General features: G+C 43.8%; 1 protein-coding gene across 1 annotated transcript in view; it reads left to right on the top strand.

Annotated features, from left to right (window-relative positions):
- Positions 1-9448, top strand: part of ST6GALNAC3 (ST6 N-acetylgalactosaminide alpha-2,6-sialyltransferase 3) — a 548516-nt gene extending 539068 nt beyond the window's left edge. Inside the window, exon 4 of the mRNA XM_031465411.2 lies at positions 8174-9448. Coding sequence (XP_031321271.1) covers positions 8174-8177 — 4 coding nt within the window. The 3' untranslated portion in view covers positions 8178-9448. The remainder of the gene's footprint in view (positions 1-8173) is intronic.
- Positions 9449-13810: the final 4362 nt, after the last annotated feature.

Genomic DNA, 13810 nt, shown 5'->3' with positions numbered 1-13810 from the left:
GCCAAACACAAAAGAAATTCCAGGCTGACTGTGGCCTGCTGTTTACCCATGACCAGGAGGGTGGTCAGAGTGACTCAGCTCCTTACCATCTTCATCTTCCTACTAGCACTGATGTGATTGTTCAATATCAAAACACGACGTTTTGGTTTCAGAGATTACATGAAAAATTAAGAATGCCTTTTCTCTCAATGCTGCTGAATGATAAAAGACATTTAAGGTAGAAGCAGGCTGTCCAAATGGAAGCTGCACTGCCTTTCAAGCAGGAAGTTGGATTTGGGTTCTGACTTCCATTCATTCAGTATCTGTTTCCTGACAGCCTACTATTTTTCAGGTTCTGTGCTAGGAGTTTTGTCACTTACCAGCCCCATGATCTGGGTGTATTAATTAATATGCCCCTGCTTCCTTTAGGCCAGACCCCTTTGGCAGTGCCAAACCACCCATGGCAGCCCAGCCTCAGAACCTCTACTGCCATCCTTCCTGCATAGATCTCTGTGTTCTTCTGCCACTGCCCCATGTCTGAAAAGTAAACACGGGCACAGTCCTCTAGGGTAATTCCTGCTATTGAATCTCTCTTCCTAACCCCTTACTACATCTTGTAAACACACAGAAGGCGGTTCAAGATGGAAAAAGGGTGGAATCCTACCTAGAGCCAAGGTCAGCATTCTCCCTTTTATTTATTTATTAACTTTATTGATTTACAATATTTATATTAGTTTCTGGTGTACGCCATAGTGACTTAGTATTTTTGCAGATTTTACTCCATTATAAGTTATTACAAGGTAATGGCTGTAAGTCCCTGTGCTACACAATATATCCTTGTTGCTTACCTCTTTTATACATAATATATAAGAGTTTGTAACTATTAATCCCATATGTCTAATTTGTCCTCTACCCGCTTCCCTCTCCTTCTTCATAACCAGAACTTTGTTTTCTATATCTGTAAGTCCATTTCTGTTTTACATATACATTTCATTTGTAATACATTTTAGATTCCACATATAAGTGATATCATACAGTATTTGTCTAATATTCCTCCTTTGAAAAGTTGCAGAAAGGCAGTGAATGGGGCTGGAGAAACTGGGAGTGAACCAGTCTATGTGTATGTAAAACTCTTGCCCACCTGCATGTTTATCCTTAATGGTCCTGGGAACCTGCCTCTCCAGTCTTGGGGTCACTTACCACATATGTGACCCTACCCAAGTCCCTTAACCTCCCCAGGTATCTATGGGTCTTATGGATGCAACCTTCATCCTCCTCCTCCTCCCCATCTGATCGTCCTGGTCAGACCGAATATGGTTGGGAGTCTCTGCCTTCAGACTGTCCAACACCCTCTGTGGGCAGTCAGGCTGCCTGGGTGACGTGGGAAACTCCATCTTTCACCAGACGAGCCCCCAAACATGGAAAGGCCATGTGTCTGCTGGAAGTCTCTCTGTGGAACGCTGCCCAGAACCAGGCCAGGGATTTAGAAATGAAAGGGAGTCATAGCAACCTGACACAGTCGGCCTCTTGAATCGAGCAGAGCCAGAAGTCCTCATTCTTCTTTTTAACACACGCAACCTGGCTGGTCACAGCCGTGACAAAGAAAGCCGTAGGAGCCCCGGCTTCGAGACAGTCCTGAAAGACTCAGCCCTCTAGCTGTAATGGTGGGGGGTGGGAGGGCTTCACTGAGCTTCAGATTCTGGGATGAAACTGAGAGTTGAGTTCCAAGCCCCACTCTTGTTCTGAGAGCATCTCTCAGGAGGCCGCGTAACTGTCCAAGCCCCGGACCAGCTGCACACTCAGGCAGTGCAGGTACTCAGCGCCATCTCTATGCCGATGACATAAAAATTAACTTTTCTAGAAAGATGGTATCAGGGGCATGGATGGTGGGAGCAGAGAGTCCTGATGGCCAGCATCCAGCCAGTGAAGCCTCTGCTTTCAATACGATGAGTGGAAAGTTAACAGCATTTCCTCAGTGATTGCTTGCTTGAGTTTGTGCAGCCAAAAGGATGTTCCTGGGAATAAGAGGTCATGGTTTCATGTCCAGTTCTCACTGCGAGGAACCAGAGAGAGCCTCTTGAAGAACTGAAGCAAGAGTTGGGAAGGTGGGCACCCAAGGAGGGTGCCGTGGAGCAGGATGCCAGGTTGTACCATGCTGTGGGGGTTTATACACGGGGCAGCCTAAGCGAACTATAATGAAGCGTGTACAGTGAAACAGGTTTTAGGACTTACTGGGACTTAGTGTCTAGGTCTCTTTTTGGCACATTAGAAACTAGTTTGTTAGGCCTGAAAATGAATTAGGCTGACATAAAATATTTTAGATTGATAGACATGATGAAAAGAAAGATTCCAAGTGGGAGATTTGGAAACATGCTGAACCTGTCTCCTGAGTAGCACCCTTCTAGCTTTGGAATAAGCAATGATTCTAAAAGAGATCACGGGGCAACCCACACACATGACATGTCCTCACCTACGCAGGGTGTCACATAAAATTTCTGTGTCACCCAATCCCCTTCTCCGGGAATCTGCCCAAACCCGCAGGCTCTGTCAGTGGGTCCAGCCGGGCTCTGCACCACCTGACCTCATTCTGGCCACAGCTGTAATCCAGAGATGGGCATCTGTCCCAAAGGCAGAACAGAGCAAAGAGAGCAGTGACCCAAGATGTGTGTGGCCAGGATCAAAATGTTTAGGTGAGCTGAATGAGATTTCTCTGTAAATATTTGGAACCAGAAAGCTGAAAGGCTCTTTTTATTATCCCAGCCACCACAAAGACAACGACAGAAGTTCAGGGCGACCCAAGGGGGACACACATAGCCAGAGGTAACAGGGGCAGAAACACGAGTAAGCAGAAGAAGGGCACGGTGGAAAAGGGGACCGAAGCAGCTAAGTGCAGAAGGAGATGAGCCGGGAGGGAGAGGTCAAATAGAAAGGAGCCCTGAGCTGGTCCTCGCCCCGCTGCTCCTGCCTTGCACGCCCTTCCAGGCAAGTTCTGTCTTCTTGCAACTCACACACACAAATGCTGAATTTAAAATACACCTCTGGTCACTCCAGGGACGGGCTGGCGTCTGCCAGGTGATGCATGGGGGGAGGGGGTGTCTAGAGGCGCACTTCCATCAGTTCCCGGCTAGGTGGGGTGTCTGGGCTCTCACGCGGCACACTTTTGTTTTTCCTTCTTCACGGGCAGAAACGGCTTCTGCTTGCACACTCCTGACACTAAATACATGGTACCTGCTTCCAGGTCAATTGGTGGAAAGTAGTGGCCTTTACCCCAGAAACTGACTGTTTGATCGCAGACTTATTAGAGCTGGAAAATACCACTTTTGAAATGATTCTTTACAGCAGTCTTGACAGCAATCTCATTTTTCTTCCCGAGGGACACATTTTAAAGAGCCAGATGGTGCATAGGCTGCAGCAGAACTTTGTGTTCTCTCCCCCACCCCCTTAGATTAGCTTCAAACACTTCGTTTTTATTCAGAGAAACTATTTATGCGCATTTGTTTAGCACTATCCCAAATATCTCATTGGGTCCTGAAGCCATGAGGTGATGGAAGTACATGAGATATTATTTCTCACAAATATAAAATTAGGAGCCTAGGGCACAGAGAGAGATCGTGACTTACAGAAGGTCCCACAGCACTGGCAAGGAGCAGAGCAGACACTTGAATCCAGGCCTTCTGATGCACATCCAGGGTCTTTTCCACCACAACAGGGGACAGCTCTATTTATTTCCTACCAAAGTTTTTCCATTAACAAGGACCTAATGTATAGCCCAGGGGATTTCAATTTCTTGTAATAACGCATAATAGAAAAGAATCCGTAAAGAAAACACGTGTAGGTATGTATATGTATAACTGAATCACTTTGCTGTACACCTGAAACTAACATTGTTAACTACACTTCAATAAAATTTCTTTTAAAAATTAATACCTTAAACAGTATGATTAGGTTGAAGCAAGAGTTCTCTGCCTTTGGACAGAATATCTTCAGGGTACTCATGTATGCGGAACAAAAAGTACACACTGGACTCCCTCCTCATCTGCTAAGGCCAACAGAACTCAAAGCCATGACCCTCAATTGCCAGTGTGTTAAAAGGCAGTAAAGTGTTCATAGTGTTAATTGTATCCTCCCAATTATTCATTGATTTGAAATGTACTTACTGAGTGCCTACCATGTGCCAGACATTATGGTACCAACTAGGGGTAAACATGAACAAGGTGAGACAAATTCTCTATCTTCACAGAGCTTGCATTTTGGAGGAGAGAGAGACAGTAATAAGGAATTACATAAAGTCACACGGTGATGAGTGCTATGGGAGAAAAAAGAGCATAGTAAGAAAATAGAGAGTGACAGGGAGATCATAAGGGAGTCAGACAAGGACTGAGGAAGCGACGTTTGAGTAGAGACCTGAGTGAGGTGGGGAAGCCAGGCTTGTGAAAATACAGGGAAGAGCTCCAGAGAGAAGGAACAGCAAGTGCGGAGCCCTGCGCTGGGAGAACGCTTCGGGCACTGGAGGAAGAGCAAAAAGGCCAGCGTGGCTGGCGCTGCACGTCTGAGGGGATGAGCGGTAGGAAATGAGGGAGGAGGGTTAGCCAGGCAGGACCACACACGTCATGGTAAGGCCTTTGGATTTTATTTTAAGTGTGATAGGAAGGAAGCATGACACTATTTGGTTTATGATTTAAGAGGATCACACTCAGGGTATATTTAAAGAAAAGACTGTAGGGCGCAAACGTGAATGTAAGAAAACAAATGAAGCCAGCAGCGGTCAAGGCAAGACAGGGTGACGCTGTCCGTTGCTCCCGTTAGCACATGGATACGCTGTACTTCTTCCATCTCTCTTGACCCCCACGCCCCCCAACAGCTACTGCCTGACTTCTCTGCTCCTCTTTACAACAGATCTCCTCCAAGGAGGAGAAGACTCACTGCCTCCAGTTTCTCTGTTTCCTCATCTCTCTTAATCCCCTTAATGCTCATGTTTTTGTGTGGCCTCCTCCAAAACCCCTCCTGTCAGTCATCATGCATCCAAATCACTGTTTTCAGTGATCGGTTCCCGGCCCTTCCCTTACCCGTCAGTAGCGAGGGTTGCCGTGAACAGTTCTGCAGGGCGTGCTCAACTTCACTTTACCTTCAGGAGATAACTGACTGCATTATTTTTTTTTAAAGTAGTGATAGTGCTAACTATGTACATTTGTCTTTTCTATCTCATTTAAATAAAATTAATATCTTTTATTATATAAAAAAAAAGGAAAAAGAGATGGGGGCACCCAGTCCACACTGCAATTGGTTAGCTGCAGGTTTGCAGGAGCACCACTCCCGGGATGTGCCTCACACACAGTCATCCTGTTAGCAGTAGGGGGCACAGTTAACCGTGCCTTCCTCCTTTATACACGCTGTTCACCTGGTGTCTAGGACCCCACGTGCTTGATTTGCCTCCCAACTCACCATTTGCTCCTGTCAGTCTCTTTTACTACTTCTTCATCTTCTCTCGGTGGATGTAATCATGTGGGTATGCCTCAGCATTTTTGATCCTTTTCTTTTTCCCTTTCCACACTTACTCTTAAATGATCTCATCCATTAAAGTCATCCCTTAACTTTAATGCTGTCTTTGTGTCTCTGACTTCCAGAATTATATCTCCAGCCCAGACTCGGAATGCCAAGCTCTGAAACCCAACTGAAACCTCAACATCTCCTCTTGGATGTTGACAGACTTCTCCAACTTAGCATGCATCCCAAGTGAAGTGAGCCAGAAAGAGGAAGAAAAGTACCGCATGATATCACTTATATGCGGAATCTAAAAAAAAGACAAAAATGAACTTATATGCAAAACAGAAACAGACTCACACACATAGAAAACAAACTTATGGTTACCAGGGCAGGAAGGGGTGGGAAGGGATAAATCGGGAGTCTGAGATTTGCAAATATTAACCACTATATGTAGAATAGATAAACAACAAGGTCCTACTGTATACCACAGGGAACTACATTCAATATCGTGTAGTAACCTATGAAAAAGAATATGAAAATGAATATATGTATGTATATGACTGAAGCCTTATGCTGTACGTCAGAAACTGACATAACATTGTCAACTGACTATACTTCAATTTGAAAATTAATTTATTCATTCATTCATTTAAAAAACTTAACATGGCCCTAAACTAAATCCTGGCCTCTGTCTCCCGAAATCTGCCCCAACCTCATACTCTGCCCATCCTGGTAAAAGGCAACTCTCCCCTTCCAGTTGCTCAGCCCGAACACCGGGCATTCCTCTCACACTATTTTTTCTCTCACACCCCACACCCAACTCAGCATATGCTGTCGACACCGCCTTCAAAATCCATCTAGAATTGAAGGTTGTAGCCTTCACTGTCCTACCCTGGGTGCAGCCAGCAGCACTGCGGCTGCTTCACTGCAGTCCCCCGACTCCTTTCCTGTCCCACCTTTGCCCCTACGCCCTCTTCTTGACTTAGCTCTCAGGCAGACCCTGTGAAAAGGGAAATCAGATTGTGTCGCTCCTCCGCTCGAAACACTCGGGGCTCCCAGGTTCCCTCAGAGTAAAAGCCGAAACTCTTGATCTTCCCTCTTTGCTTCTCAGACCACGTCCTGCCACTCTCTTCCTACCGTCCGTGCTCCAGCCGCCTTGATGTTCCGCGAACTTGCCAATTATATTCCCACCTTAGGGCCTTTGCACTGGCTGTTTCCTGTCAGAAACACTTCCCCTAAAATATCTCTGTGACCAAATCCCTCTCCTCCTTCAAGACTTCATTTAAACTTCATCTTTTAAAATTAATATTCTTCCCCAGTATGCTCTGTCCCCTTTATTCAATTTCAGTCTTTTCCACAGTGCTTACCATCCTCAAACGCTCTGTTATTACACTTAATTTGCTGGTCTTCCTCCCACAACCACAGTTTACTTTGCCTGAAGGCAAGAGTTTTGTCTCTTTCCTGATGAAGCCGAAGTGTCTAGAAGAGAATCTTGCACACAGTTCATGTTCAAAAAATATTTATTGAATGGATGAAAGAATGAGAAGGTGCTACTAAATGTTGTCTAATTTTCACTCTAAATCTGTCCCCAAAGGTAATACCAAGCAGTCATGTAAACTGTTAAGAATATTTAGTGACTTGGAAAGCTATTTATGATCTAGTGCTAAAATGTTTACAATCCGGTTTCAGAAAAATAGGTACAATATGACCCAGTTTTTATCTAAGCAATGTATATATCTGCATTGAAGAAGACTGGGAGGAAATATTTATTTAATCAATATTTCTGAAGTGCCTACTGTGAACTCTTCTCTGGATGAGATTATAAATTGATTTAATTTCTTCTTTTTGCTTGTCTGTATTTTCTGTATGTCTACACTAGTCATCTATTAATTTGGTGTTAAAAATAATGAAGCTAAGAGCTTCTATTTGTTGATGAGCTTCACAGTGGCTGTCTTTGGACAGCACATTTTCAGGATGCATGCGTGGCCCTATGTTCACACTGGTTTACTACTGTAGCCAATGAAAGAGGCTACACATGGAGTTTTTTCTTAAATTCCACTAACTAGAGAGAATCCCAGATCTCACTGCCTGTTCGAAAAGCTGCAGAGGCAGCTGTGACATCAGCAATCAACACTCCTCCAGCAACCAAGCAGAAATTCCAGGCAATTTATAAGCTGCTGGGAAAAGAGCAGACATTTACCACTGCCCACCATCCCTGGTCACTCCCGTTTTAATTGCTTATTAGTAAGGCAGCTTGGGAAGCCGTGCGCATGAGAGAGACAATACACGGTAAATTCCAGTATAATTCCTTTGTATTCATTAAATCACTGCCAACTTGAACATGACTTCCTTTGTACGGAGGGCGTGCTATCATTTCTAAGAACAGTAAATTCTATGTACAGGTTTGAAGAGCAAACTTTACCTGGAGTCTATTCCCTGTAGGTATTTCTAGAACATGCTATTTGAAGATTCCTCTGTTTCAATTTTTAAAAGCCTCCATCGGCAGATGCTGTCCTAGCAGTGAAATCCTCAGCGTCAGAGTGGGACAGATGTTTCCCAAAGCTGATTTTCTCCTCACTGTCACTTTGTGCTTTGTTTTATCAGTTAGATAATGAAATGCTTAATTAGCTCTTTCCTTTCACCACAGGATCATTTTATAAAACAGTAAATTAAGAGCTTTGAAAATGAGGCTTCTCTGTTTGGCACACAGGTAACCAAGTCCAGGTGCATCCTTTAGCCGTCTCTGTCTAATTGAAATCATCGTGCAGGGTCGCTTCCAGTTGGACCAAGACACAGGCTTCTGTACAGACCTGGGTTGCTGGAGACGGTGGCCACACCAGCTCACCTTCCCAGGTAACCTAAATATCACTTGTTTGATCTGGAAATAACCAACTGGGCAAGTCAGCAAGAGGGGTCCTGTTTCTGGGAAAACACTTCCAGTGAAGTTCGCTCTAGGCTACTTAGAAGCTTTGTCTCCTGGATGACATCAACAGTGAGTCTCCACCCATCCTGACCACACTATGGTGAGCAAGCCAATTAAAGAGTCAATAGCCCTTTTCCGGAGGGTTCTTCTGCCCTCCAATGCAATTCACATGGTCGGGTGTAATGCAGGGCCTCAGCTTCTCTAATCTGATAGAGGAGATGCTGTCTTTCTTCTCTCCACTCCACCCACCCGTGGTCTCCCCAGGGCTCCAGCCTTTGCATTCGCCTTATTACACAGGTGATATGCTCAACCAGCCGCCTGTCCATCTTTCCTTTCCTGTTTGGTCCTAGGAGTGAACAAGGGTGTTTTCCAAACAAGAGAGTATTTGATCTGTGGTCAAACTGGGGTTTCCAGTGTGAGACTTTGTGTGTGTGTGTGTGTGTGTGTGTGTGTGTGTGTGTGTTTCCTGGCTGGTTTATATTTGCTTAGGAAAAAGCTAGCAGGCAAATCAGCTGACATATTGCCTGAGGTGACCAGTCAAAAATAAGACCTTCTCAAGATGTCACTTAGAACCACTGTTTTCAGCCAGAAGAGACATCCTTTCTGCTGGTAAGGATGGCAATTTGGTTGGGTTAGGAGGCGCCACAGGAAACAAGAGCACAAGGCTGATCAGGGTTCTGCAGACCTGGATGACAGCATGCACAAGATCGGCTGATTACATTAATGTATCAGTGCATTCATTTAATGTAGTCAAGGTCAAGGAGGTCTGCTTCTCGGTGGTGCTAGACAGGAAGCTCAAAATATTATGTATGCCGGCAACAAGTGCCATGATTGATTTTCGTTATGGAATTAATCTGTCAAGAGTTGCAGTTTCAGGTTTGCTGCCGTGAATTATACCTCCGGTTCAGCTGGAAGACACCGAGCGGAGAAAAGGGCTAAGCGGTCTTTGGCTCTTTGCCTCAGCCGGAGCTTTGTTAAGTGCTTGCTGCTGCTGCCGTTGATAGGGAGGTAGATGTGAGGGCTGGGGCCACACGTCACTCCATTAAATGTCAATGAAGAGAGACCCCCACTGGAGTGGCAGCCAGTCCAGATGTGGATAGATGGTTGGGCTGAGTTTCTTAACCTCTGGGTTCATCTGCAGTGACTCTGATGTAGTACATCAGGGTGGAGCCCAGGAAGCAACATTTTAACAAACATCATGGGTGGTCAGCAGCCTTAGTTGGAAAACAGGCATAAGGTCCAGAGACTTCACTGTGGTTGATGATGAGTCAGCAGACAAAGAATTTTTATGTCATACTGCAGACCCGAGGGAAACCCTTGAGAGGCGTTAGGTACTGATGAATCAGCATTTTAGAAGGCACACTCAGGCAGCAGTACCCAAATGGACTGGAGACACGGAAATCTAAGGTACTCAGAGCAGTGAGGAAGCTGCACGCAGTAAGGAATTACTGTATCACCTCAAGGTGGGGACACCCATTAGGGCTGCCATCCTGACCCCCAACCAAGCTGGGTATTCACAGCAAGTGGATGAATTCCCCATGGCCAAAAGCACTCACCCTTCATTTTGTACACATCACACTGTAAAGTCATTGTAGAGATTGGTCTCTTCTGAAATGAATTTAATTTTAATTCCCATTTCCCGCTCCTTTCCACCTCTATCCCTGCTGCTCCTAAGTGCCCAAGGACAAGTTTGAGGGAAGCTGTTTTCTTTAGGGGAGTCATAAAATAATTATGAATATGTATTCAAAGATAGTATTCATTACTATTCAAAAAAAGGTGGTCAAATTTTTTTTTTAGAGAATCATGGGTTTTTGTTGTTGTGGCTGTGTTTTGTTTTCAAAAATGCCTCAGCCTGTGCTCAATTGCTTGGCAATTTGTATCTCTTAAAGGCAGGGAATGTAGAAACATTAGGATCATGTCAGGGCTCTCAGAAGATGCAGATCCCTTATTGATTATCCAATGAGACTCATCCAAAGCATGAATTCCTTCTACTACAACCCCTCCAAGAAATGCTACCACTAATAGACTAAGTATGTCTAAAATATTACACTAATAATGTCTAAGACTTAAATAGCACTAATGTGCTTTACATTTGTTAATTATTTAATCCTCACAATAACTATATGAGGCAAACATTGCTTTGATCTCCATTTTACCCTGAAGCATGAAAAGGCACAGCTTATGATGGACAAAGCTGGGATTTCAACCCAGGCACTCTGTCTCCAGAATGTGTATTTACCTGTCATTGCTATACTCCCTTTGGTGCAGGTTTTGCTTGAATACCTCCAGGCATGGGGAGCTCATTAGCGCCAGAAACAGCCTACTGCATTCTCATCCACTGTGGTGGTTAGACATGTCTTCTGATGACCCAAAGTCTTCTTCTCTAAAATTTCTACCTATTGAGCCCTCTGGAGTCATAAGAATGTTTAATTCAGCTGTTTTTACATGTCAATTCTCTGTAAAGATTTTGTGTGTGGCAGTTAAAAGCTGGTATATATTTTTCTTTTGCACATTCTGTTAGTCCTACTCTGTGTGTGTGTATAATTACAACTGCATCTATGCATTTGGTAATGTAATTTTTTTAAATCATAGGAGTAGAATTTTGTATTCCTTTATTAAATTTCTTTCAAAATTGAGCCTATTTGCAGCAACCTATGGAGAGATACTGCTGGTTTCATGTTAATAATTAATAAAACATGAAGAAATTGAAACTCAGAGAGATTAAGTTGCCCAAGGTTTTAATAAGTGGAATTTGCACCCAGTTCTTGCTAACTTAAAAATGCATGCACGAACTATTATGTATAAGATAGATAAACAACAAGGTCAAACTCCATAGCACAAAGAACTATATTCAATACCTTATACTAGCATATAATGAAAAAGAATATGAAAAGGAATGTGTATATGTATAACTGAATCACTATGCTGTACACCAGAAACTAACACAGCATTTAAACCAACTATACTTCATTTTAAAAAAAATGCTTGCAATTCCAGTTGCTCGCTCTTACTACCAGGTCTGCTTTCCACTGCATCTGTTTCTGACTTGCGTCACGCCCAAGCCCTGGTCCTCCCCACAACTATGAAAGGGACGTGACTGCAGAAGATCACCTTGTTTCAGCTGCCACCTCACTCTCTATTCCTCATTTTTATTTGACTTGAATTGTGAGAAAAGGTGTTGTCCTGATAAATTGCCTAATCATAGTGTAGCTTTTGGCTTGATACTGACTTTTTTAGCCTTCTTATCTATATTATCTGTGATGATGGTTTTTTTAAAAAACTTAATTAAAGCCAGAATGAAATTAATTCACTGATGAACTAATAACGTTAAGAAAAGAATTATTCCAAAGACCAATGTGAATTAGTAGGAGGGTTTTTAAAGCTCTGTTATCGGTCTAGGGGATGACACAAAGTCAAAACTGCCAGCATCATTTTCTCAAGGCAGCATGATGCTTAGGAAGATATTTGCAAGTTGTATAAACCAGATAGAAATATGCAACTGTCAAGCAATATGACAGCCTATACTAAGAGGGAAGGGTGTAGTGACAGTGGAGATCACCTCAAAGATCACTTTGAATCCTAGAAATAAGGACAGTGATAAGGGAAGGAAAAAAATAGAATTCTCACTGCAGATCTTGAGATAATTTTTAATCTCCAATTTTTCTCTCCCTCTCCCCTTACCAAAATACACCTGCAGACACAGGACATCCATTACCATGATTTTAGAAGTGCCTGTCTCCATTTTTCTCCTAAATCATGTTCTTCACATCCTTTCTTCTTTAATCAACCTAACAAGGTAGCATGAGAAACCAACTTTGATCTTACAATGATGCTGGTTTCTCTGCAAGATTCATTGAACGATAACTACGGCACCCTTTTCAGAATTTTAAATCAGTCGGTAAGGCAGACTATACAGAGAGGAAACAGCCCTCCTGCTGATACACTCAGTATATCTTCCAGGACTGAACCCATCGTGCTAGATACATATGCTATAAGAATCATATAATTTATTCATTTATCCTAAAGACATCCAGTGAATGCCTGCATGTGCAAGATTCTTCAGGAGGCCTGGAGAAACAAAGATGAATCAGATATGCTCCCTGACCTCAGGGGCTCAAATGCTACTGAGAGACGGAAACATAAACAGATGATGAAAAATCACTATGGTTGGGTGCTCTGTTAAGCTTGGAGAGACCAGGAGGGTTTTAGTCTAAGCAGAGCAGGAGGGAGCTGGTAAGATGGTGCAATTCAGTGGGAGGAAAACAGAAACATAGGAAGGTGGAGAGGTACACAGCCAGGGGAGGGAAGTGGCTTTTTATTTGGGAAAGAGGGGATTTCAGAGGAGTGAGGAAGCCACCTGACCAGCAGGACCACATCGTGGATACAGCAGTTGAAGTGTTGCTAAGGCCCTAAGCTAGGAAGCCATGCAGCAAGGTGCTGTGCCTTATTAAGACACCTAAAGCATTTAGCTTTAATGACTTTTACTTTACACATATATGCATCGTTTGTGACTTTATTTTATACAAACGCCAGCCTACATTGCGTCTTTTTACTCCTTGTACTCCAACCCTCACATCTACGGGACCCAGAACAAGATAGACAATGTGTTTAAATATTTATAATTTATAAATCGACCTAATAAAATGTCAAGTAAAAACTGTTTTATCTTTCTACCTTGACAAATATATCTTCATAACAACCTTGAAGATCAGTTTCAAATTTAAGAGGTCTTGGAATCCTCCAGGTTCCATGCTGGAATGTGGTGGTTTGGGAAAAATATCATCAGCCCATGGCCCGCTTTTCCCATCCTGACTCCATCCCAGGCTGTGGGATGTTCACACATATATGGGTACCCCTTTCCATTGCCAAGCTCCGTCACACCCCCTTCTGCTACCACAGCAACCACACACTGGTGACACCCAGGGCCTAGAGCGGTTTCATTTGAGGTTTGGTCCACTGTTGGGAGGATATTCTGCATAATGTTGGAGAAGAATTCTGCATAAGCCTTAGTAATGGGCTTTGAGACATGGATGGTGGTGCTCAGAATGTGGCCTAGAAGTCGAGGTTTGGGGCCATACAGCTTCCTGGGGGGCCTGTTCCTTTGCCCCTGGCACTTCTATCCCAGTTAGGAAAAGCAGGGACAGAGGAGGGCCAAAGTTGGGTCCCCTAAGGTGCAGGATACAGGGCAGGGGCCTCTCTTACTCAGCTCAAAGCTACTTCTCAAGTTTCACTGGCTGAGTTATCTCGAGTCCTTATGCTTCTAGGGACAGCGCTGATGGCTAAAACTGAGGACTTTTTATCCTGATGTTCTCAAGGCTTCCAGTGAGACGACTCCTTCATTCAACTTTATATTTTAATCTCTCCCTAAAGGCCCATCTATGGCTGCCATCTTCCTCCAAACCAGAGTCAACGGCCACTTTGTGT

The sequence above is a fragment of the Camelus dromedarius genome, chromosome 14 (genome assembly GCF_036321535.1).
Source record: "Camelus dromedarius isolate mCamDro1 chromosome 14, mCamDro1.pat, whole genome shotgun sequence".
NCBI classification, from domain to species: domain Eukaryota; kingdom Metazoa; phylum Chordata; class Mammalia; order Artiodactyla; family Camelidae; genus Camelus; species Camelus dromedarius.
The sequence above is the reverse complement of the archived record's forward strand: the minus strand, read 5'-3'. Positions and strand labels throughout refer to the sequence as shown.